The sequence below is a fragment of the Aspergillus clavatus genome, genomic scaffold, assembly GCF_000002715.2.
Source record: "Aspergillus clavatus NRRL 1 1099423829795 genomic scaffold, whole genome shotgun sequence".
In the NCBI taxonomy this organism is placed as follows: domain Eukaryota; kingdom Fungi; phylum Ascomycota; class Eurotiomycetes; order Eurotiales; family Aspergillaceae; genus Aspergillus; species Aspergillus clavatus.
Window position 1 is genome coordinate 892,635 of NW_001517104.1, and position 20,938 is coordinate 913,572.

Sequence of the window (20,938 nt, forward strand, 5' to 3'; positions counted from 1 at the left end):
GCCGGTCATAAGTGACCTCCCGTGGCCTTTTGTTTGAATGTCAAGGATGCAGAGTCTGTTTCCTTTGCTCTTCCGCTGTAGCCTTCCAGTTGTTTAAAAAGTCAACAATTACGAAGACTGGGAAGAGATGATGCTATTGCCAGAGGCCAGGACGAGGATGGCGAAATCTTTTAGCTCGAGAACCAAGAACAATAACCCTAGAGGCTATCACAGATGGTCAAAATTGGCACGGAACGGAAGCTAGAGAGAGGCTGAATGGCAGCGGGAGTGGTTCGGAGGGGCTCCAGTGGCTCTCAGACTGGGGGGGGGGAAGGGAGGGGTCTGAGAGGCGAGGGGATCTCTTGTCTCTCTCGAAAAGATTGATGGGCCTTGTCAACGGGTGCCAGTGTAATGTGGAGGGTCCAGGGTGGTTATTTAGCTGCACACGAGGTCCATCCTTCAGGCAGGCAGACGTCTCTCAACACCAGACCACGATCCCGGAAGGGGAATGGAGGCGAATTGGAAAATCGGGCACTAAAAGAAAATGGAAAAAAAAAAAAAAAAAAAAAAAAAAAGATATGGTAGGAAAATCACCAGGCAGGAAGGAGAGGAGAGTGTCAGATGGGATCGCTGACTGGTGGGGAGCTGGGTATATCAGAAATGAGCTTGTCACTAGCGGGAAGGTGGTGTAATATTGACCAGGATGGATGCAGTATGCAGGAGAGAAATGATTGATAGGAAATAAACAGAATGTGACGGACTTGTGTATCGAGATTTAAGAAGAAATAAGGGAAGATGACTCGAGAGGATCCAATCCAAGAGCTCGGGTTGTTTTGGGTTGAAGCCGGAGCAATATGATAGTTGCGATATAGTATAGTTGTGGGTGGTGGTAGGAGTCGACGCGGATGATGATGATGATGATGTGCAGCTTGCAGGAACAGACAACGATGGCAGATTAAGGAACTAGAAATCAAACCAACCTGATACAAATACAATCCCAGATGGATGTAGTCTAATATTCTCTCTCCAGGCAGAGAATCGAAAAAAGAAATGACACTCATGCAGGTAATAATAAATCAGAAGATAAATAAATGAAGAGTTTATCCGACGTCACTGAAGGCATGAAGCGAGTGTGTAGGACAAAGATTGGTAATAATAATAGTGAGAAATAATAATAATCAAAAAATAATAATCGTAATAATAAAGACAGCAGTCTGGCTCTTTTCCTCCTCTGGCCGCCAGCTGAGGCAACACAAAAGATATGAAGGGTAAGCCAAAAAAGGAAAAGAAAAAAAGAAAAGAAAAAAAGGCAGATTTGGATCGGAGAACACCGCCAGTGCTCAGTCAAACTAGTACTAGGGAGTATGAGACGATTGAAAGAACTAAGAGAGATGAGCTTCTTTCTGGGCTGGTTCACTTCTCTTTCCTTGTTGTTGACTGGGGACTTCACAAAGAGGGTGCCAAACCTTGATAATGAGGTGAACCAGACATGAGGGATGGCTTGTGATGATAATATAATAAGAGAGTGAGGGATATGGCATGAGAAAAGTACCTACGGAGTACATCTATCATCTCTTCGCTAACCTCCTCCAGACTGTTGTAGGTTAGTGTCGACGTACTGTAATATCTTGATCATATTGATATTGTCTTGCTCGTTTGCTACCGAATACCGTACTTCATAGGATTGAACGGCTGGTAATCACAATCTATGTGGGAACCTCGAATAATGCAATATAGAGAATGATGGAACATAATATGGTTAGTATTGATGGCCTCGATGGAAGAGCGGATGCAGCTAGGTAATTACAAACCGGCCACTCATTTTGCTAGTTTCTTGAATGATAATATGATAATAATGCCAGTGCTTCGGAGCATCAAGTAGTTCAAAAGTCGTTAGCCCGAGTGTGTGTCCGTATCATTTGGCTGTGGCACATGCCGTTGGGCATGAGCAGTTGAACTTGATGATAGCTGAGGTGATGTTTAATAACATTACCACCCTTTGGTTGTGCATTAACCTGTCTGGGGCAGTGCTACCTGCTGCCCGTATAGATTAGATTCTACTATTCTAGTCTCGTCGAGTTGTTGGTTTGAGCTTTGGTTAACAATTACAACCAAGGACTTTTTTTTTTAGCTGTGTTTTGTTTTTTTTTTGGCATCATTCTTATTCCTCTCGGCTTCAATTTCTCGAGGGAATCTCATTGGCATCTTTAGACTTCTGATACCCACATCACCTGCTTTAGTCCTTTTAAGTTTTCGGTGGGATGGTTTAGATCGGTTGGTTTGGATGGTCTGGGATAATGAAGATTGGCGACGGAAGGAATAAGCACCGCACAGTAGTTGCTAGGCTAGTGGGCAACCTGGCTGGTGTGTGATTTAGCACCCTTTGCCCACTTCAAAACTGGAATGGTCTGGAATTTAGCTTCATTAACGTCGCGTTCCATGTCGGGTCTAACAGACAGGCCCCCAGGTTGTAGTTCTCACACGAGCCATGGAAGAGATGCATTGGATGACAGATACCATGATCAATGCTGGCTGGGTCACAATGTGAGAGTACACAGTAAGTGTCTCACTGTTAGCACCTAGATGCTTGAGTGGACTGATATACCCGTATTCCACTCATTGTTGATGCTGGTTATTGATCATAGATTGATGCCTCCATTGCATGAACTAAACCTGCGCCGTGCCCTGACAGCCTCCACCTTGCAAGCATAGACCTGTGTTTCTGTATCAAAGTCCGAGGTATGATCGGCCTGGGCCCTGATATCGCAACACTGCTCCGGTCTCAAGAAATGGCCACAGTGGCTTTCAGTGATGATAATCCCTTGGATATCTAAATCACCGTTGGACCTAGTAGTTATTTCCAAATATTGTTTTCAAATACCTCCCTTTTCCCTTTTTTCCGTTGTGGATGGGGAAGGGGGGGATTCCTCTGCGAAAAAGAAAAAGTCAAAACAGCAACGACTCGATCTGGTAACACTCGTATGGAGACAACCGATCTGACTTGTTGCCGTCAGCCTTGTTTCCACGGGTGGCGCCTAATCCACCCCTCCCGAGCCATCCTAGCCTCCTAGATAGTATGAGAGCGGAGAGGGAGGGAGGGGGTTTTCTAACCAGTCGTTGATTTTCTTTTTTCCCTTTCGCTTTTTTTTTGTATTTCTTCTCTTTACTGGCTCCTCGTTCCTCGAAAATCAGAATTTCATATTTCTCATGCCAAGATCTAGTCTAGATGCCTATGATCGAGTTAGAATTCACCCTTCTCGGCCCCGTCTAAATAAACTCGAAACAGCCTAACGGCGCCCATTCGGATGATTCACTCCATGCGGATGCTGCTCTTGCAAACAACTGTGTAACCCCAGGATGTAAGCGCACAGCGGGCAGATCAATCATCTCCTCCCATTGTGGGTTGCTAAATGATGAGTCCTGCTGCTTCCCGGCGACTAACCTCCTGCAATGTGTATCGTGCTTTGCTTCGACTCCAGGCGTCCGTCGAGAAGGCAAACCTCCGCGGACGATCGAGTGACCAAAGGGAGTTGGTGCCCCACCACAGGCCGTCAGAGCCGGAGCCACCACGCTAATACATGTTTACTTTCCGTCCCCTCAACTCTTTGAGACAAGACTCGCGAACTAGGAAATAGAAAAGCCAATCTCTGTCAATGAGTTGGGGACCCATCAGCAGCTCCACTTTGCCCAATCGTACAATCAGAGTGAAATATTGAGGTTTAGTGAGACTTGGCTCCGAGTAGGTAAACTCAGCGAAGTGGTGGTTTGAGGCCAGTCGATACTCGATACTCGACTAACAGAAGCCTTCAAGCCCTTCTCGAAAAACATAGAGTGAGAGAATGGACGGAGGGCCGAAAGAGAGTGCGTGGCTTTCAGCCACAATGCAACAGAGGCATTTTTTGCGCACTATTTCGAATTCCATCCTTTGGCGATCGGGGACGGAGGAAACCTGAGCGAACCAGAAGAGGGAAAAGAAATAAAATGGACATCATTGACGAGGGACGCTTAATCATCCTAGTTCATGAGCGGATTTTGATGCTCCGAACCAAGTGTCAGAAACAAAATAATAATGCCTTTGTCGTTCAAATACGGAGTCAGTACTTAGAGGATCAAAATTAAAAAAGAAATAATTTCTTCGTAGTGCATAATCAAGCACGGAATAAGAGATATGCGTGTTCAGAGAGTTTGCGTTTTGCAGACTTGTCATTTTGGATCAGATGCCAGGAGCCACATACCTCCAGTTCTCCCAGGTATTTCTTAACAGGTGGAGAGCTGCAGGCCCAAGTCTCCATTTGACAGGGGATCATTCAATCCACCAGCCCAAATTCAACATCAATGGTTCGACATGGCAAATACAGGTAGAGGTGTAGGCTTGCAACAACAACAACAACAACAAATTGACTATAGGTCATAAGATGGGGACTAGAATACCGCCCACAACAAACGTCTTGGTACTGACAGCCTTTTGCAACTCGACAGCAGCCAGACCCGAAAACAAGAAAGGCTGGATGGCCGATGAAGCCCAACCAAATTTGGAGCCTAGTCGTAGGCGCTGGAGACTTTCCAGAAGAAGCTAGTGAGGACGTCGTAAGCCGGAGCTTTCTCTTTCCAACTTGCAGCCTCGCGTCTGCTGCGCCGCATAATTATCACCCCATTCACAGGACAAGCCTGGCCTCTGTGGCTTGGAGTTTGGAGTATCTTGACGAGCTCTGGTATCTGTGTATCGAGCGATCCATACCCATAATTATTACATGATTTGTTATGTATGGATTTCTAAGAGGCCCAAAGACCAAGAAAACCGCGCTGAGCTTCAATATCCGAGAAGTGGAGTCCCCTGGCTGATGGCAAGCAACGGTGCTATCATCCACGATCTCATTCCTAGTAAATCGGTCAATTACTATTGGCAAAGATTACTATGATCGATGCAGGGTGCTTGAGGCACCAGCCATAGCTTCCGTCTCCCCCCGGAGCTATCTTTCTTCATAGCCCTGGTTTGTCTCATGAACATACTCCGGAGTAGGTCCTAGTTAACTCCTAAGCCTTCGGGAAAAGTGACTAAGTTTAGTGAGAGTCTGGAAGACCTGTTTGCTGACTCCAACCATTATTATTAAATACTTCTGTCAACATCAAAGGTGTCCACCTGCACAAGACAAAGGAGAATCCGAGACACAGGGGCGAAGAAGCTTTAGCGAGGGACGGCAGTTTTCGGTGGTCACAGACTCACAGTACCTGGACCCTAGGTGGGTACCCAGTACCTACCTGCCGTTCAAGTCTTCGGGTTGTCTCTGAGCACAACAGAAAGGTACCTACCTATATTCTGGATATTTAATGGGATAGTTCCGTACAGTGAATCCCAGTACAGGTGAATCACTTACCAGGCATTCTAAGATTGATATGCACTGTTCTTATCAATAACCTCTATATCCAAAACCCGCGATTGTAGTGATGAAAGTGAAACAGACAAAATGATTGAGTCTTGGATCATCTCTGATAGCACTACGGATTTATATACGGAGATTGAATTCCTTACCAGGTGAAATATAAAATTAAATCTTGACTTTCTAGTTCTCGGGCGCACCACGTCGGGGAGCGATGCCGTTAAGTTCAGTCTACTAGTGTTCACATCCAACAGTCGAAAATCCCCTCCCGCAGACCGCAGTCCCTCGGAGTCCGGGGGCCCTTTGTTTCTGACTCCGGGCACCCAAGCCCAGGGCCGCTCATAGGGGGCTCAGGGACCAAGGCCAACAGGGGTTTGACTACCCCTGGGCGGATCAGCCGAACGTGCTGAGGGGCTAGGACCCTAGGTACCCAACTTTCGAAGTCTCAGAGCTGGATCAGGATACCTAGCAGTAGCGAGGTAAGGCAATATTTACTACTCCGTAGATACATGGTCTAACCATATTAAATAATAGATCCCAAGATATATGATCGGATCCGCAGGCAGCGGAGTCGCTGAAGCTAGGCACCATGATGATCTGATCCATACTTAACTACCTGATGGATATTCCGTGGTTCTCCGTCGCTAACCCCGTACTTGATCGCATAGTATCTATCACTAGGAGTATTTTTCCGACCAAACCTCAAAGACAGACCCATAAATCCAAGAAAATCACACCAAACAATCAGCTGCTGTCTCAGAACCTAAGACTAAAGATTAGTCATTAGCGAGTATATTGATGATGCATGGGTATGAAAGTGGGAACCAAGTTTCATGAGTCTCGAATCAGATATAAATTATATCTCAAGGCAGCCTGATTCGCAGTTCAATGCTCTATCCATCTATTTGTCTGTACTCCCATACTACTTAGCCATACAACTAACGTCTTTGGGTGATGATCATCCCCATCAACATAGGATGATAGGTGTCATGGCCATAGGCCCATGCAAGTCCCTTCAGCCTAGAACCATCCTGTTGAATCCCTGAGCAGGTGATCAATTTAGAGTCACGAAACCCTGATCGATCGAAGCAGGCATGCCGCTGCAACATGCATGTTGATAAACGGCTTTGTCAGAATTGAAACATGATGATAGCATTCCTCTTGACCTCTTTTACCTCTTTGACAATGGTATTGAGGCAAGTATCGATCTACAGGACGATAGCACGGACATTTATAAGTTGCGCCATCAGTACTGCAATCATGCAATATGTTAAGGATTATCAATCCCGTCCGTTAATATGCATATCAATATAAAGCACTGGTATCCAAAGTCATAACTCATAATAGTTAGAACTACCTAAGGCCCTGTAGCCAACCGACTGGCTATCATGCGATTGGTCCATGACTATCACTCTAAGCGATCACACACACCCTGACCTCGAGTTATCGATCCTATCGAATAGATCAGAATGCTTCGGCAGTTCGGCAATGCTAGGCTAGTATTATGATATTATCTCTCCTATTCTATCTATCTAACGTCCGCGACTCCGTAGTCCGTGACTCCGTCGACTACTCGGGCTCACATCAAGTCTATCATCATTTACCCGCTGACATGGTCTATCAGGCTATACTGGATCAGTAGATTCAAGGGGATCTCCATTGATATGAGAGCCGATTGACATTTGCAAGGACCACAATAACCCCTGTCGGATTTCCAGTCCAACCCAACAACCAGAAATCTTGATCGTCTTGGCCGCGGCTTGGCAGGAGAACAGGCTAACCAACATGGGTGAGGTTGATTCTTGTTTGATGCTACGCTGGGCCGCTGGTTAATGGTATTGGTGCCTGTCTGCCAGGATTCCTATGGAATATTTGTTTTATTCTCTGGATCCCGGAACAAAAACAAAGAAAGGCTATTCATCGAGTTTTTGCATTATTTGTCATCTTTATTCCGGCTGTTGATGACTAGTACATAAGGAGTTACGGAGTGGTAGGTAACCTCTGGAGGCTTTGACCATGGCTCAATAATTGTCAAAATGAAGGTCTGTTCTTTTTGTTGATATTATTATACAATTAATGTTGACCATTCGACGTCGGGCCCGGTCGACGCCGTGACCAAGTTGTCTTCTCCGGAGGAAAGGAAAAAAAAAATAAAATAAAAAAAAAATAAAAAAAAAAGACAGAGAAAAATAACGATTTAAAAATTATTCAAAATAATACTCCGTAAGAAATAAATGAATGATGATTGAAAAGAAATAAATAATAAATAATAATTTATCGACATGCCAATTACCTAATTCCCGTCAGCTCAACTCGAAGGAACCGAGCCAATGGCTGAACGGATGGAAAGGGGGGGTGGTTCAGGTTGGTGCCCATAACAAATAGGGTGTGGTTATAGTTCTCCGCACCTGGAGTCGATCACAGTCCGGGTATGAGGTGGAGTCTCCGTCCAGGACACGGGCCAGAGAGCCACTGACGAGACTCGACAGGTAGGCAGATACTCCGTGCAGGTGCAACGGACAAGGGAAGAGAACCACGGGCAAACTTGCCCAGAGTCAGCGAGTTGGACCTGCTAAAGCAGAAGAAAGGTCAATGGCCTAGCAAATTACGACTCAGGAATCTGATATGGTGGCTTCTTGGGCGTTTTTTTTTCTTTTTTCTCTTCTTTTCTTTTCTTTTCTGTTTTTTCTTTTTTTTTTTGGGTGGTGGGTGTGCGAACTGTGAGTATGTTTTAGGTAGTGATTATTGCTACTGCTGCTATGCTGCTACGGCCAATCAATCAGGAAGGGTGATATGGTACAATGTTTATGGCTTGCTCGCTGATCCGATCATCCAGGCGGAATTCTCCGAGCGCTGACTGTAGGAATCGAATGCGAGCCAGTCAGGTCTTTTGTTCGGACCTTGGGACACGACAAAGGGAGCTGGAATGGAAGACTTCGCTGGATTCTATGAGATCTAAGTTCCAGTTGATTTGCTCACACGACCAATCAGGCTTGGTATGGACAGTGCCGCTTGCGCGTTGATCGCTGATGGCATCAATCTGAATGGGGATTGTCGGAGATAATAGGTACAGGGGTCGATTGAATTGACGACGATGATAGGCAAGTCTTTTTTCAATTGAATCTCAAGTTATCCACCTTTTCTATTAGATAAGAGCTGCTGATGTACACAGTTATACGGATTTCAACTTCCAGTAGTTACCCTTCCAGCACATGTACCTTTTGGGCTATGGATGGCTCAGCAGTCATCATACGAAATATATCAACAGCATAATACTTTGAGACTATGTACTCCGTACGGAGCACTCGATAAATGATGGAGTTAGTACGATTCAAGACTGAAAAGGCACCGGTACCACGGCCCCACCATCCGACACGACAGGGGGAGACGGGGACAGATTACAGAACCATTTACGGACCAGCGATTCTATAATTCTATTGATATTAGGCTTTTTAGTATTTTACGTCTGGCCGGTGGAGAGCGAGAACTGAGGTCGAGGTCGGTCCATGGTCAATTAATGCAACCGTTGGTGACTGCGGCCAAGTGGGGATGGTTTATGATGTCTCTGAACGAGGCATTTTAGAATCACACCTGTAGATTTCCGCGCTTTCTGCCACTAATTTACTAGCAGGAGACTGTTCACGTAGTCCACAGTCCACTGTTCATCTGGACCAAACCGACCCGAGTCTATTGTTGGTTAGATAATAATGAACGAATACAACCCTACAGAAGGTCCTGGTGATGATCGACAACCAGAGATCATAAATCATAAATTATGATCCGAGAAAGGAATGGACAGCAGAGGAATTTACCTAAGTGTAGGTAGGTAGGTAGCATCACGCAGGTCTGTGTGTGTGTGTGACTTGAGGCGAACAGCCAATGACAACCAGCGCAGTTGAAGCGCCTCGAGGGCAACGAGAAAGAATCGTATGAGACGGGCGTTTGTCGAATGCTCATTTTCCCTCGTGCTCATCAAATAAGAGATCGAGTCTCAAAAGTACGTTCGGTCCAGCCTCCAAGCTACCTGACCTCTACCTACCCTGAAACTCGAATCGATCCTGTATGATATCAACGCGCTAGACCGGGTAGCTTCGGTCCATCGGCAGATAATCGGGCCCCCAGTGGAGAAGGACTTCCGAATTCCGAGGCCATTCAGAGTTCATTAGTTACCGCAATCGCCTATCTAGACCAAGACAGACAATGTAGGTGGTACGGTACCTACAGCTGGATAACGCACACAATAAGATTATCATTATTATTGATCTGGGAAAACACTCTGACCGAAGGTGGGTAGGTAGATAGTTGGGCCAGGTCAGGTAGCAAAAAAGAAAAATCACTTCATAGGTCATCCTACAAACCAATACGAGTACCTACTACCTACTACCTACTACCTACTACCTACTACCTACTACCTACTAGATACTAACTACTACTATCTATCTACCTTAGGATCTAGCATCAAGTTCTACATACCGAGTGAGACAAGGATCCCCGAAGCAAAAAGTCTAATATTTCACCGACGGTTGAAACCGTCCAGGGCACACACAGAATACGAGCCATCCGAAAGCTTCGCGGCTGTTTTTACGTGTTATCTACCTGTCACGGTCCATGAATCATGATTCTCGCATTTTAAAGTTAACCACGTAGCGTGTGGAAGATGGGATGATCCTGGTTTCGGTTTCATCGGTCTCAGGAACGCATCAATTCGGCAGATCTTGCTTGTTGTTATTATTATTCCCGTACAACAACAACGGCAACAACAACAATCTAATGATGACTATTATTGATTGGTAGATTTCGCAAAGATTACCTAAGGGTATAATGGCTATGTTATATAGCCAGTGCGCCCATCAATCATCACTTGAGAAATTCCCTCAATTTCCCATTGGGAAAATCAACCTCATTGCTGTGTCGTCATCAGAAGAATTAGGTAGCGCCATTGATATCACACTCTTGTATGGAGGAGGAGCCGAGCAGTCGAATGAGTCGTAAATGATCGTCGGCCATCGATACATAGGTGTTACTCCGTAGGTACCTACCTTCGGCACTCTGTAGCTTCCTCCTCTCCCAGTCTTAGAGAGTAGTAGGTAGGAGTAGCCGTGTCATCATTCCTTCGACCTTACGCAGTACTTTTCCCATCAAGAAACAGACACGAAGAACTCCCGGCTGAGAAGTCCACGCCACCAACAATCCTTGATTATAAATAAATCGGATATCCCATCAGACAGACGACTCCCAAATCCCAATGGCATCATACAAAGTAGCTTACAGAAATTCTGGAATGGGGGATCGCTAAGTAGCCAAACGCCAACGGGGGGTCACATAAGAGTCCACGGAGTTATAGACATGGGGATCAAGGGACGAGTAATTCTCCGTGACAGGCAATCATCGATCAAGGGACTCCCGCCCCCTCCCGCTGATTCCCTGCTTTGACCTGCGTCCGTGTCTGCGCCTTTCTAACTTTGACCGTACTGTGTAGTCTACAGACTCCAGTATCTCTCTGGAAATCTGAATACAACCTGCTACTCGCTACACCTACTTAAGGTAGTAGATAGATAGTAGTAGCGCGTACGGTCCTCTCTGCATGATCGGAATCAAGCACAGAAAACAACTTAGCCCCAAAGTGCCCCCCATCCGACTTGATTGGGTACACTCTCCTCGAAATACTTCACCCGTGCTGGGAATGGCGTATGCATCGTTTCGTCCTCGGTCGCCCCGGTCGTAAGTTCCCAAGTTCGTAAGTTCGTAACCCATCCAAGCCGAAGTTTCCAAGTTCATCGCATCCATCCAACCTTCGTCCAGTCGTCCACATCCTCACTTCCTTCTAGTCTATCATTTATATCTATCTTGTCCTTTGCGTTCCTTAGTCTCTACCTAGTCTCTCCTATCTAACACTTTACCGCAAGGTGCCTCAGCGTAATATCCGCTACTGCATGGCGTAGTCCAGACTCCAACAAGCAGCGGAAATCCACTATTCTGTTGGCTGTGCTCTTCGCTTTTCCCTTGTGCTCTCTCTCTCATTTTTTTTTTCTTTTTCTGTCGCCCTCTCTCTCCGTCCTCTCGATTTTCCTGCGAACACTGCACTGCAGGAAGAAAGGACATGTGACAGGACAGTCAGGACAGAGTAGTCAGACACCAGGCATGAAAGGTAGACAGCAATGCCACCGCCTGTCAAAGAGATGAGACAGATGTCTTGTGTAACAAGCCATCAAAAGAGAGGCAGAACAAAAAAAAAAAAAAAAAAAAAGTAGTGTCCGAATGAGTCGCCAGTCGACACACGGATAAGAGAGAGAACCTAAACCTCCCCCTACTCAGCTCCTACTATAGATACCATACAGTAGAGAGAGTGAGGTGCCAACCTACAGAGTCCACTCAGTATTCATCCCGTTGCACAGAGCTAAAAATGACCGGCGAGTAGAACTGGGCATCTCGCACAACGGGGGAACACAGCTTCGTCCTTGAAGTTGATGATCCAAGGTCAATGTTTCTCTCCCTCTCTTTTTTTTTCTTTTTCTTGTTCTTTTTTTATTCCCTTCTTCTCCCTCTTTTCTACGCTGTGTAACACTCACCACTCACCACTCACCATCTACGCACTTACCTGAGATGACTCTCTCCCCCACCCTCATTGTGAGTGCTGCGCTAATAATCAATTCCGAGGTGGCCGGGAATGCATGGGAGAGTCATGAGAAGGGTACGAATGTTTGCTTCGTGCATGAGCGGATTGGCCAGGTGTGGGATGGTGAAGATTAGGTACCTTAGTTAGTAGGCAGGCTAGGTGGCTAGTCCGGTACCTAACTACCTACTACTACAGTCGACTACAGGCAACTGACGCACGGCAGGCGGACTGGACGGGATTGGGACGTTGACACTGGCAGTGGACACCATCCATGACTTGCGACGGTGTGTCTATCCTGGCTTGCGATCGTCAACCCGCGGCGCATTTCAGCTAGAAGGAGTTTCTGGTATTCAAGAATGCAACCTCCACCTAAGCCAGATTGTTTCGTCATATCTAGATATAGGTATTGCTGTTTTCAATACTTTTTTCAAACCCCCCCAAAGGCATTCGGTGGCAGAAAGTTCTCATCCAGTCCAATGTAAAAATCATGCCATCATCCCATATCTCAAACAATTAAACAAGAAATGACGGGAAGCTCATGCCCGGTTAGGCTCCGCGGTCAATTGACCTGCGGCCGTCGGTCCCTCAAGTCGACGGGGTGGCTCATCATCTTCATCTTCGTCGTCGCTGGAACTGCCATCCCTGCGACCATGGAGGCGGTCCTCCTCTCTGCGTTTGCGCCGTTCTCGTAGATATTCCTGGTAGCGGGCATCTGCGCTCATTGTTAGTTGCTGCAAACTATCTGTATCTTGTACGAAATAGCCATACCTCGGATCTCCTGCGTCTTGACGGCGTACGCCTGGATCTCCTCCTTGCTCAGCACCCGCAGGACAATCACATACTCGGGTCGCTCCTCATAGCGCTCATTACCGGCCTCCAGCGCCGCTGGATTGACCAGTCGCCGGTCGATCTTAGTCCATCGCGCCCCGGGCGGGATTCCTTTCTTGCCCGCATCTTTCAACGGTGCTACTCCTTCCCGGATTGGATTGGGTTCTTCAGGAAACTTCTCTCGCGGCTTCTTCAGGATCCCCTTTGGTGGCACATCGGAGTCCTTCTGAGGGGTCTGCTTGAGATCTTCCTGGCTGCTGCCTGATCCTCGTGAGCTTGTCTCTCTTCTCGACGACCCGTTCTCTCCGCGGTGCCGCGAGTGCGACGATCGGCGCCGATGGGCCCTTTCCACAGTCAGGTGCTGTAACTCTTGGTCTTTGCTACCAGTTGAGGATGAGTCGGAGGCTCCAGGGCGTCGTCGAACTGCTGAGGGCTCCCGACGGTAGTTCTTTAAGTCCTCGTCGGATGTGTAACCATCGGATTCACTCTCGGTTCTCCGTCTCGATGGTCTCCGTGATCGATGACGGCGCCGATGACGATCATGGTCGTGGTGATCATGGCCGTGGTCATGGGAGCGGTGGCGGTCGCTTCGAGGCGTGAGGTCATAATCAAGATCGTCCCCATAGCCCGTAGCAAGAACAGCAGTCCCAAGCCCCGTTGCCGGTGCGGCCGCCACAGAGTCAGCAGAGCTGGTAAGTCTCTTGGGCACTCTTTCCTCGTAGGATTTTCGGCTACTCTGGTCATCGTCATGCCGCCGACTGCGAGTATTATGGTGACGGCCTTCGTAGTCATCTCGGTGGGGAAGATGCCCATCTTCGTAGTCCTGATGCACCGAGACCGGTCTTCTCTGTTGCCAGGACATGCGCCGTGGTTCCCTTTGATCCACATCGCTGCCGACAGATCCATATCCTGACTGCCGGGATCTCGCGTCACGATCAACCTTGTCGAACCCTCTATGCGAGGGTGGGGGGCCCAGGGCTCGAGGGTCCTTCCTTGGAAGCAGTTGAGGGTCGTCAGGCCCAGTCAGGCTCAGCGGCCTCTCCCTGCTGCTATAGGCCGATCGGCCATGATTCAACCGGGCAACCGATTCCTTCTCGAACTGCTCTCTGGGGTTCGTGTAAGAGTAAGCATCGTAGTCATCGATGTCCTCCCCTTTCCGGAAGCCTCCTGGAGCTGGATAGCGCGGACGGTGACCGTGATCGTAGTCTCGGTGGCCCCCATGGCTCATTCGGATTTTCATTCGTCGGTCGTGCGGCTCAATCCGACCGGTATCACTCGCGTAGTCCATCGGGTAATATCGACTGTGATGCCGACCGTGGCGAGAAGAGGATGCGGGAACGAGGTAGGGGCCGTGGTTTGGTAGAGGACTCGGTGACCGGCGGTGGCTCGTGGCGACGACGGGGGAGTGTCGACTGACGGGAGAAGGCACGCCGAGCCGCGCGGGGCTATGATGGGTATCTGCAGCGGAAGTGGTACTACTGCGCGGTCTCGGGCGGATTGCATATTCGGTCCTCAACTTGGTGGAGTGGCCGGGATCGCGGTATGTGGTAGAAGAAATGGGCTGGACCTCGAGTCTGGGCTCGTGCGACATTCGAGGAGTGTAGCCACCCATGTATGGGACATCTGAAGGATAACCAGTGTATCCCAGACGGCTAGCGGATGATTCGTAGAGGCCGTAAGAAGAGCTTAATGGCACCGTTCCGGTCGAGGCACGCATGGGATCAACCATGCGGTGGCCGCTCGGCGACCCAGGCCGGTAACGCACAGAAGGGTCCATGATGACTCTGAAAGGGGAGTGTTTGCGTTGCTTTGTTTGTGGATGTAACGGGTTGAAGATTGATTCTGTCGTTGATAGGAGATGGAATGACTGAGAGGAGGGAGAAGACTGACACAATCTAGTGTGCACGAGGGGTCGTAGTAAAGAAAAGCTTACGAGAAGCAAGGAAAAATGAAAGTATTCAGAGTGATCGAAGAGGGTAGAAGGAAGGGTGGATAAAATTAGTAAATGAGGCTGCTCAACAGGGCCAGAAATCTCGTTCCAGAGGAAACAATGACTCGGGCACCGGGCCAACACGCACGAGGCGAAGACGAATGCAGATGATGATGTTGATGATGATGATGATGATGATGAGGCGGCAGAGGGGCAAAAGAGAAGAAGAAAAATGGGGAATAATAATAATACTAAAGAAGAACGGAAGCGCTTTACGGTTAGCCTCGATTTCAAGCTGTCTTAACTCTTAAGGCGCAAAGCAGAGAAATGTGGGGATTGTCGATTGACTCGATCCAGCACTACTTACTTAGACATCAAATAAGGGAGGATCTGACGTTTGCTGGCACGGAGAAGCCTCACAATGAGGATGGCGATGGCTATCTATTATTTATTTGTTGACTGGAAGTAAAATGAAAGGAGACCTGGTGGACTGACTACTGGAGGCAAGTGAAGATAGCTGCGACTACGTCCCCAGTACCATTGATTAATGATGCTGCTGGTGGAATGGAGTCTTCCATAATAATAATAATAAGGTTGAGGCTGTTTCAATTGTATTAAATGAACATAAATATTATTAATAATATGAAAATGTATCTTAAAACATTCATAACTGCTGTGACGCAAATAATAGTGGGGATGGCTTCACTTTCGCTGTTTCGTCATCATCGTAATCGGGCAATCCGTCTGCAGCCAATCAAGAACTGTTAAGAGGTGGTGGATAAGGTCCACGATTAAGATGCTACTACTACGGAGTATGTCGAGTTGTCAGTGTCAGTGTCAATGTCAGTGTCAATGTCAATGTCAATGTCAATGTCAATGTCAATAATAATATTGATATTGAACCCATTACCATCTCCATTTCTGACCCATGGATGTCCTTCCACTGCCCCATGTGTGTTCCATCGATGGATCTTCGCCCATCCGTGTTTCCCGCAACTCAATTGCTACAACATCAGGTGACTTTCCCATCCTCACCTCCAACAACACTACATCTCCACCCAACTCCCTGAGTGGAGTGGAAATCAGAAGTCTCTGAGATTTCAAGGAGCATTTGATCCATTCCATTGCTCGTCCTCAACATGACTCATCAGCTGATGATACTTTGGATTATTCCTGTACAACCATCAGCATTCTGCGTCTTTTTCTCAACAGTGACTGGTCACCATGGAGGATGGGCTAGAGCTGGTTCAGAAGATCCCGAATCCCAATGCAGGACCAGGTGACTACACTACTGCGTCGGAATGGCAACAATGCAATATGCGTGAAAAGAGCCCTTCGGTTCTGATTCGCGTACTAACTTCTTCAAGGCAAGAGGGCAAAGTTTCCATTTCACGGTTCATCATACCGTTGCCAAGATGTCTCAAACTCCAAGAATATCAAAATTGACGATATCTTTGCGATCGGACCGACAACGGGGCGAGCATGGTCCGATGGTAGAAGGGGAGAATTCAATGTGACCAGAGGTCCTTGTAAGATCTCTTATGACACCACACATGTATGGATGAGGTCGAGTACGAAGAGCACTATGAATGCGTTAGTCCAGCGGGAACTAGCCTGTCTGGATAAATTCTGGGGGTTTCCTCGAGATTGCTAGCAGGGTATATACAATGGGCCTGGTGGTTGCTCCCCGACAGAGGACGCAAGTCTGCAAAGACGATAGGTCCCGACTTGCTTCGTGCATGTCGGCATCAGGAAACCTTACAATCAGTACTAGGTCTGATTGGGTTGACATTTAATGATGGTAAGCTACTTGTTCAAAAGCTAAGTTCTTGCTGATGTCGTGAGGGATGATGTATGGAGACAGTTGGTTGGGGAAGATGAACATGGCAGTCCAAGTGAACCATGTCCTTGACACTACACCAAAGATGACTTGGATGGACAGAATCAACAGTATGCCAAGTGGGAGAGGGACGTCGAGAAGGAAGCACGGGTGATCGACGAAATAGGAGTGTATATGGGCTGGAATGGCGCTGTATCTCCGGGCGATTATGATGAAGTTTTTAGGAGACTGGAGGATTTCAAGAAACAGTTGTTAGATCGTCCATCCGGTTGAATAGAAAATCTGGAATGAGAGTGCTTCAATCACGATTTTATCTGGAGAGTCGGGCTCTTTGGTTGGGCTGGCGATCACACAACGTCGGCCTTTTTCGCAGGTTATTACGACCCTCCATAAAACCCCCTCCCCAGTCCCTTTGAGAACACTGTGAAATCCCTCTCTCTTATTTCCATTGTTCACAGTAGCAACTTGAACTGACGAGCACCTCCATCTTCCCCTATGAGGCCTTCTACTTTCATCTCTTTCTGGGTTATACCTACATCCTGACGACCCTGTGCGTCCGACAATGTCATCCTCTTGACCCTACAGCCAAGCCCAGGTCTTTTTGCCCCATTCCTGACAGCGCAAAGGGTTCGGTCAGAATGTTATAGCACGGAGTACTCCTGGATCGACTACGCTAGGCATTGCCGCACTTGGTATTTCAGTCATGTCATCAGGCCAAGGCCCTTGGTGCAGACGGTCAATTATCGAGATCCTTGTGTCCAAGCTCTGAGCTCCTCGATCCGTCTTTGAATGGCCTCGTTCGTGGCTCGGAGACGCCACGAATGATCATCTGCTCTTCACCAGACGGGCAAAACGAAAACAAAGCGTTGCGCGATTTATTCCTGAAGGACTGACGACTGGCTGAATCTTCAGGGTATTGACGTTTTGCACCAGGCGATCAATCAAGCTAGTGTTTGTTGCGGTGATGATGCGGTTATTCATGACCTGCCCTTGATGCCGTATCAGGCAGGGCGCATTCGACTGACCGAATCCTTGTCGTCGATCTCTATTCGGCTTCTCTTCAGAGTTGAAGCTTTTTTTGTTACCTAGAAAGGGTCCATTCTCCATCGGCTAATTGTTGCCAGGTTCAAAGACTCCATGCGAAAATCCTCAACAGCCGCCTTTCACTCTTCATCCTCATGAAGGTTGACGGCATCCGTGTCGCCATTGCGATAATAACAGGTATATAATTTTGTAGGTGCACCATGAAGAACGATCGCTGCGCCACTGGCCGTCTGAAGGCCTGTCAATCCGGGCAAAAATCCTTCTGCTTCACTCAGTCCTCGAAACAAGCCCCATTTGAGAGCTCCTGCGTCGATGCCTGTTTCACCCTACATCCGCGATCTTGTTCAGGCAGCTATCCAGACTTCCAGTCCAGATGCCCATTGATGCGAAGATCTTCTGCTCCGGCATGCGGCAGCATGCGACCCTTAAATCTCAAAATTCGGTACACCGAGTCAGAAGGTCTTCGTCGCTCATGCCGGGGCATCGTCTGTCTCGATTCCCGGGCTCAAGCCACAATACGGTTACGCATCGCCATCCGTTCGCTTCGTTTCCTTTTCACCCCCGTACGGCAAAATTCGCTTCACTGGTGCTCGGTAGCCCAGGGAGTGGTCTCTTGAGTCTGCATATCGTCACCGGTGCGCTCGAGTATGGGCTCCACGGGGGGGGGGATGGAAGTAGCATATATAGCATGGTCGTGGCAGGTTGAATCGTCGATATCTCTCAATCCCTTCTCAGGCTTCCCCATCGATATAAAGCAAGCTCCTCAACTCCAGCGGCATCTACCATACAGTAACTGCGTCTTTCTCTGCAAGCTCGTTGATATCTAATCCCAAATATTCGTTCAGCAGTACTTTCGAAAGCATGTCTTCTCAGCTCCGTACTCCCTACCCTACCACTGCCATGTCGCACCCAACCCAGACTGCAGCACGTACATCACCACCTCCGCGGCCCCATCGATGCCAAAGGACGGCACCACACCCACTTCAGCAGCGTAGCAGCTACAACTACCACGCTGCCATCATGCCCTCCTCAGCACCCAGAGCACGACATGCAGACTGCCATGCTATCCATCAAATGGCCCGACCTTCCATGAGAGGCTGGTGGAAGTGCTGCGGCTGTGGCGAATCAAACAATCCGGCCCTAAGTGATGGCATTTGCACCAACTGCAATCATGGAAGGTGCTATTCCTGCTCTGATGTTTAGGCGCTTGTTCGGTCCATTGTGACGACTGGTGATGCTCGTGAGCTGGGTTCTATTGTATCCATACTGTACAGTGTTTGTGTCTTTGTTCTTGTTTTCTTCTTCTTCTGCTTCTGCTTCTGCTTCTGCTTTGACCATGTTTGCTTTCCTAACTGTCTCCATTAATATACTATTTACCTTCCCTTTGTTTTTTTTTTTTTTGTTTTTTTTTCTTGGTGTGCCGATGCATCATTGTATAACTAGATAGAGAGTGAGAGGGATAGATAGCGTTGCTTTGACTGCATTGATTAGCGATGCTTGTTTCTTATGCATTATGAATTACTATCAGCTTGCATGTGTCCACAGGTAATCATCATAAGTGTAGACATTCGTATCATCATAACAGAGTTTGACCAACCTTGTCAGACACATGGGCCTCAGAGCACCCGTTGTTGGGGATATTAAAAATAAATTGGTAATAGTCAAGGTAGGTATTTCAATTACGTCGTCTATGCTTCCCGTGTTTCCGTTCATGTCTAGATCTTCGCTCGGTGCCCGCTAGAGTCTCCGCCGCTGCAGGGGGCTCTAGGCCAGCCTCTTTCTTTAACCTCGACACGACCGGTCCCAACGCAAAAGCACTTTCGCGATTGCTGTGGTCAGCACAGGGGCTATGCTTAAGTGGGAGCAGCCAATCCAGGAACGAGTAGCCCATCACCTGCTGTAGGTTCTTAAGGGGACTCCCGAGGTCGAACGGGTTCTCCCCTGGCAGGGTCTGCAGGATGGCGAAGACGTGCTGTTCTCCTACTGGGAACTCTCGCGCAACCTCTGATTCAGGAGGAGGCGGAGGAGGGAGAGGATAGGTGATGGTGCGGAAGGTCGGTGCCCACCGGGAATCTGGGCTGAGGTTGCTGAGAATGTGGCTCGGCACGCGGATTGCCAGCGACCAGACTGCAGAGCGACGGTTCAGGTTTTCAATTGTCGTCAGATTGTAGGTGGCAAGTTGTACAGAGCTTAAGGTCATTCCAAAAGAGAAAAAGCCAAATAACGCGCTCCTAGATGATGGTTAGGAGCTCATTCTTGATCGAGTTGGAGATATACTCACAATGCAATGCCAACAATCCAATGTGCATTAGTCTTTCCGTCCTACCATGGCAACATTTCGTCAATCATGCGAAATTTTCGAATTAGCGAAGTCTTACTCACCCGTTTCAACTCCGCGGTGTATATCGCGAATACAATGAGGACGAATATACAGTAAAGCATCGCATACACGATGAATTGGATGAAAAACTTGAAGGATGTCTCTGAAACTACACCACCCACCCTTCGATTGGTATTAGCCTGGATTCGACCGTAACGAGCACGGGGGAAATCCTCCAGAAAATCCACTTACCAAGGACAAAAATGGTCCATTTTGCGCACACAGCGGTCGACTTCTCGACAGTGGTGCGCTCGATCCGTTTTAAACTGACAGCACGTGGAGCAATACGCCGGTCTTCCGTCTGGCTGACAAACAAAGACATCTTTCGTGTAGAAGCTCTCTAATCCTTCTGCATCCAGCGGATATGCCTTTGCTCCGGCATTGTACTCCAGCCCTCTTTCAACATCTTCGTCGGGCCGATCCGCTTTCTCTGTGGACCGGGGTTCTTGGTGCCCGCTTTTCCGTCCACGATGCTTGCGATGACGGGAGCCCGACTTCTGGTCGCCTTCCTGATCTCGGGAAGACGGCTTACCCCGTGGTAGATAGCCCGGGTTGAATACCACGTTATACAACAGTCGGAGATATGTGATCAATACCGGAATGATGAGGACGTAATAGACGACCAGGATGGCGATGCCAGCGCCAGTCCGGGGCTTGCGGTCATAATGGCGAGCGGGATGAAGGAGGTAGTCGACTGCCGCTCAACTGCGCGTTAACATTGCTCTGATAGTGATGAAACTGGGGGACAGAGTGACTGACTGCAAAGGGGTTTCGTGATCGCATAGCTAGCATAAGCAAAGGCCCCTAGTAAGATAGGAGGGATTATCCTAGCGACCGCGAGATTTACGCGTTTATCGGCGCCCCGAGGTGCCATTTGAAGCTAATTTTGAAATTCCTGCAATCGTCTGTGCATTGAGGAATGGAGATAAGATAGAAGGCTTCA

General features: G+C 48.0%; 3 protein-coding genes across 3 annotated transcripts, besides 16 other annotated features; all 3 read right to left on the bottom strand.

The window, feature by feature from the left end:
* The first annotated feature begins 515 nt into the window (after positions 1 to 515).
* Positions 516 to 554: a microsatellite.
* Positions 528 to 553: a microsatellite.
* Positions 555 to 1,129: 575 nt separating the features above from the next.
* Positions 1,130 to 1,183: a microsatellite.
* A 3,171-nt stretch (positions 1,184 to 4,354) lies between these two features.
* Positions 4,355 to 4,375: a microsatellite.
* A 3,637-nt stretch (positions 4,376 to 8,012) lies between these two features.
* Positions 8,013 to 8,053: a microsatellite.
* A 1,671-nt stretch (positions 8,054 to 9,724) lies between these two features.
* Positions 9,725 to 9,789: a microsatellite.
* Positions 9,725 to 9,803: a microsatellite.
* A 295-nt stretch (positions 9,804 to 10,098) lies between these two features.
* Positions 10,099 to 10,123: a microsatellite.
* Positions 10,124 to 11,583: 1,460 nt separating this feature from the next.
* Positions 11,584 to 11,604: a microsatellite.
* Positions 11,605 to 12,509: 905 nt separating this feature from the next.
* Positions 12,510 to 14,578, bottom strand: ACLA_011770 (uncharacterized protein; the record flags this gene model as incomplete). Its single annotated transcript, XM_001274175.1, has 2 exons — positions 12,510 to 12,685; positions 12,742 to 14,578. 2 exons carry the CDS (start codon positions 14,576 to 14,578, stop codon positions 12,510 to 12,512), a joined length of 2,013 nt encoding a protein of 670 aa, XP_001274176.1.
* Positions 13,339 to 13,367: a microsatellite.
* Positions 14,579 to 14,897: 319 nt separating the features above from the next.
* Positions 14,898 to 14,931: a microsatellite.
* Positions 14,898 to 14,932: a microsatellite.
* Positions 14,933 to 15,554: 622 nt separating this feature from the next.
* Positions 15,555 to 15,614: a microsatellite.
* Positions 15,615 to 18,755: 3,141 nt separating this feature from the next.
* On the bottom strand, positions 18,756 to 18,953 carry ACLA_011780 (uncharacterized protein; the record flags this gene model as incomplete). The annotated part of the gene is made up of 1 exon (XM_001274176.1): positions 18,756 to 18,953. One exon carries the CDS (start codon positions 18,951 to 18,953, stop codon positions 18,756 to 18,758), a length of 198 nt encoding a protein of 65 aa, XP_001274177.1.
* Positions 18,912 to 18,946: a microsatellite.
* Positions 18,914 to 18,945: a microsatellite.
* A 45-nt stretch (positions 18,954 to 18,998) lies between the features above and the next one.
* Positions 18,999 to 19,029: a microsatellite.
* Positions 19,030 to 19,290: 261 nt separating this feature from the next.
* ACLA_011790 (uncharacterized protein) lies at positions 19,291 to 20,317 on the bottom strand (the record flags this gene model as incomplete). Its single annotated transcript, XM_001274177.1, has 4 exons — positions 19,291 to 19,804; positions 19,897 to 19,937; positions 19,998 to 20,104; positions 20,188 to 20,317. 4 exons carry the CDS (start codon positions 20,315 to 20,317, stop codon positions 19,291 to 19,293), a joined length of 792 nt encoding a protein of 263 aa, XP_001274178.1.
* Between the last annotated feature and the right edge of the window lie 621 nt (positions 20,318 to 20,938).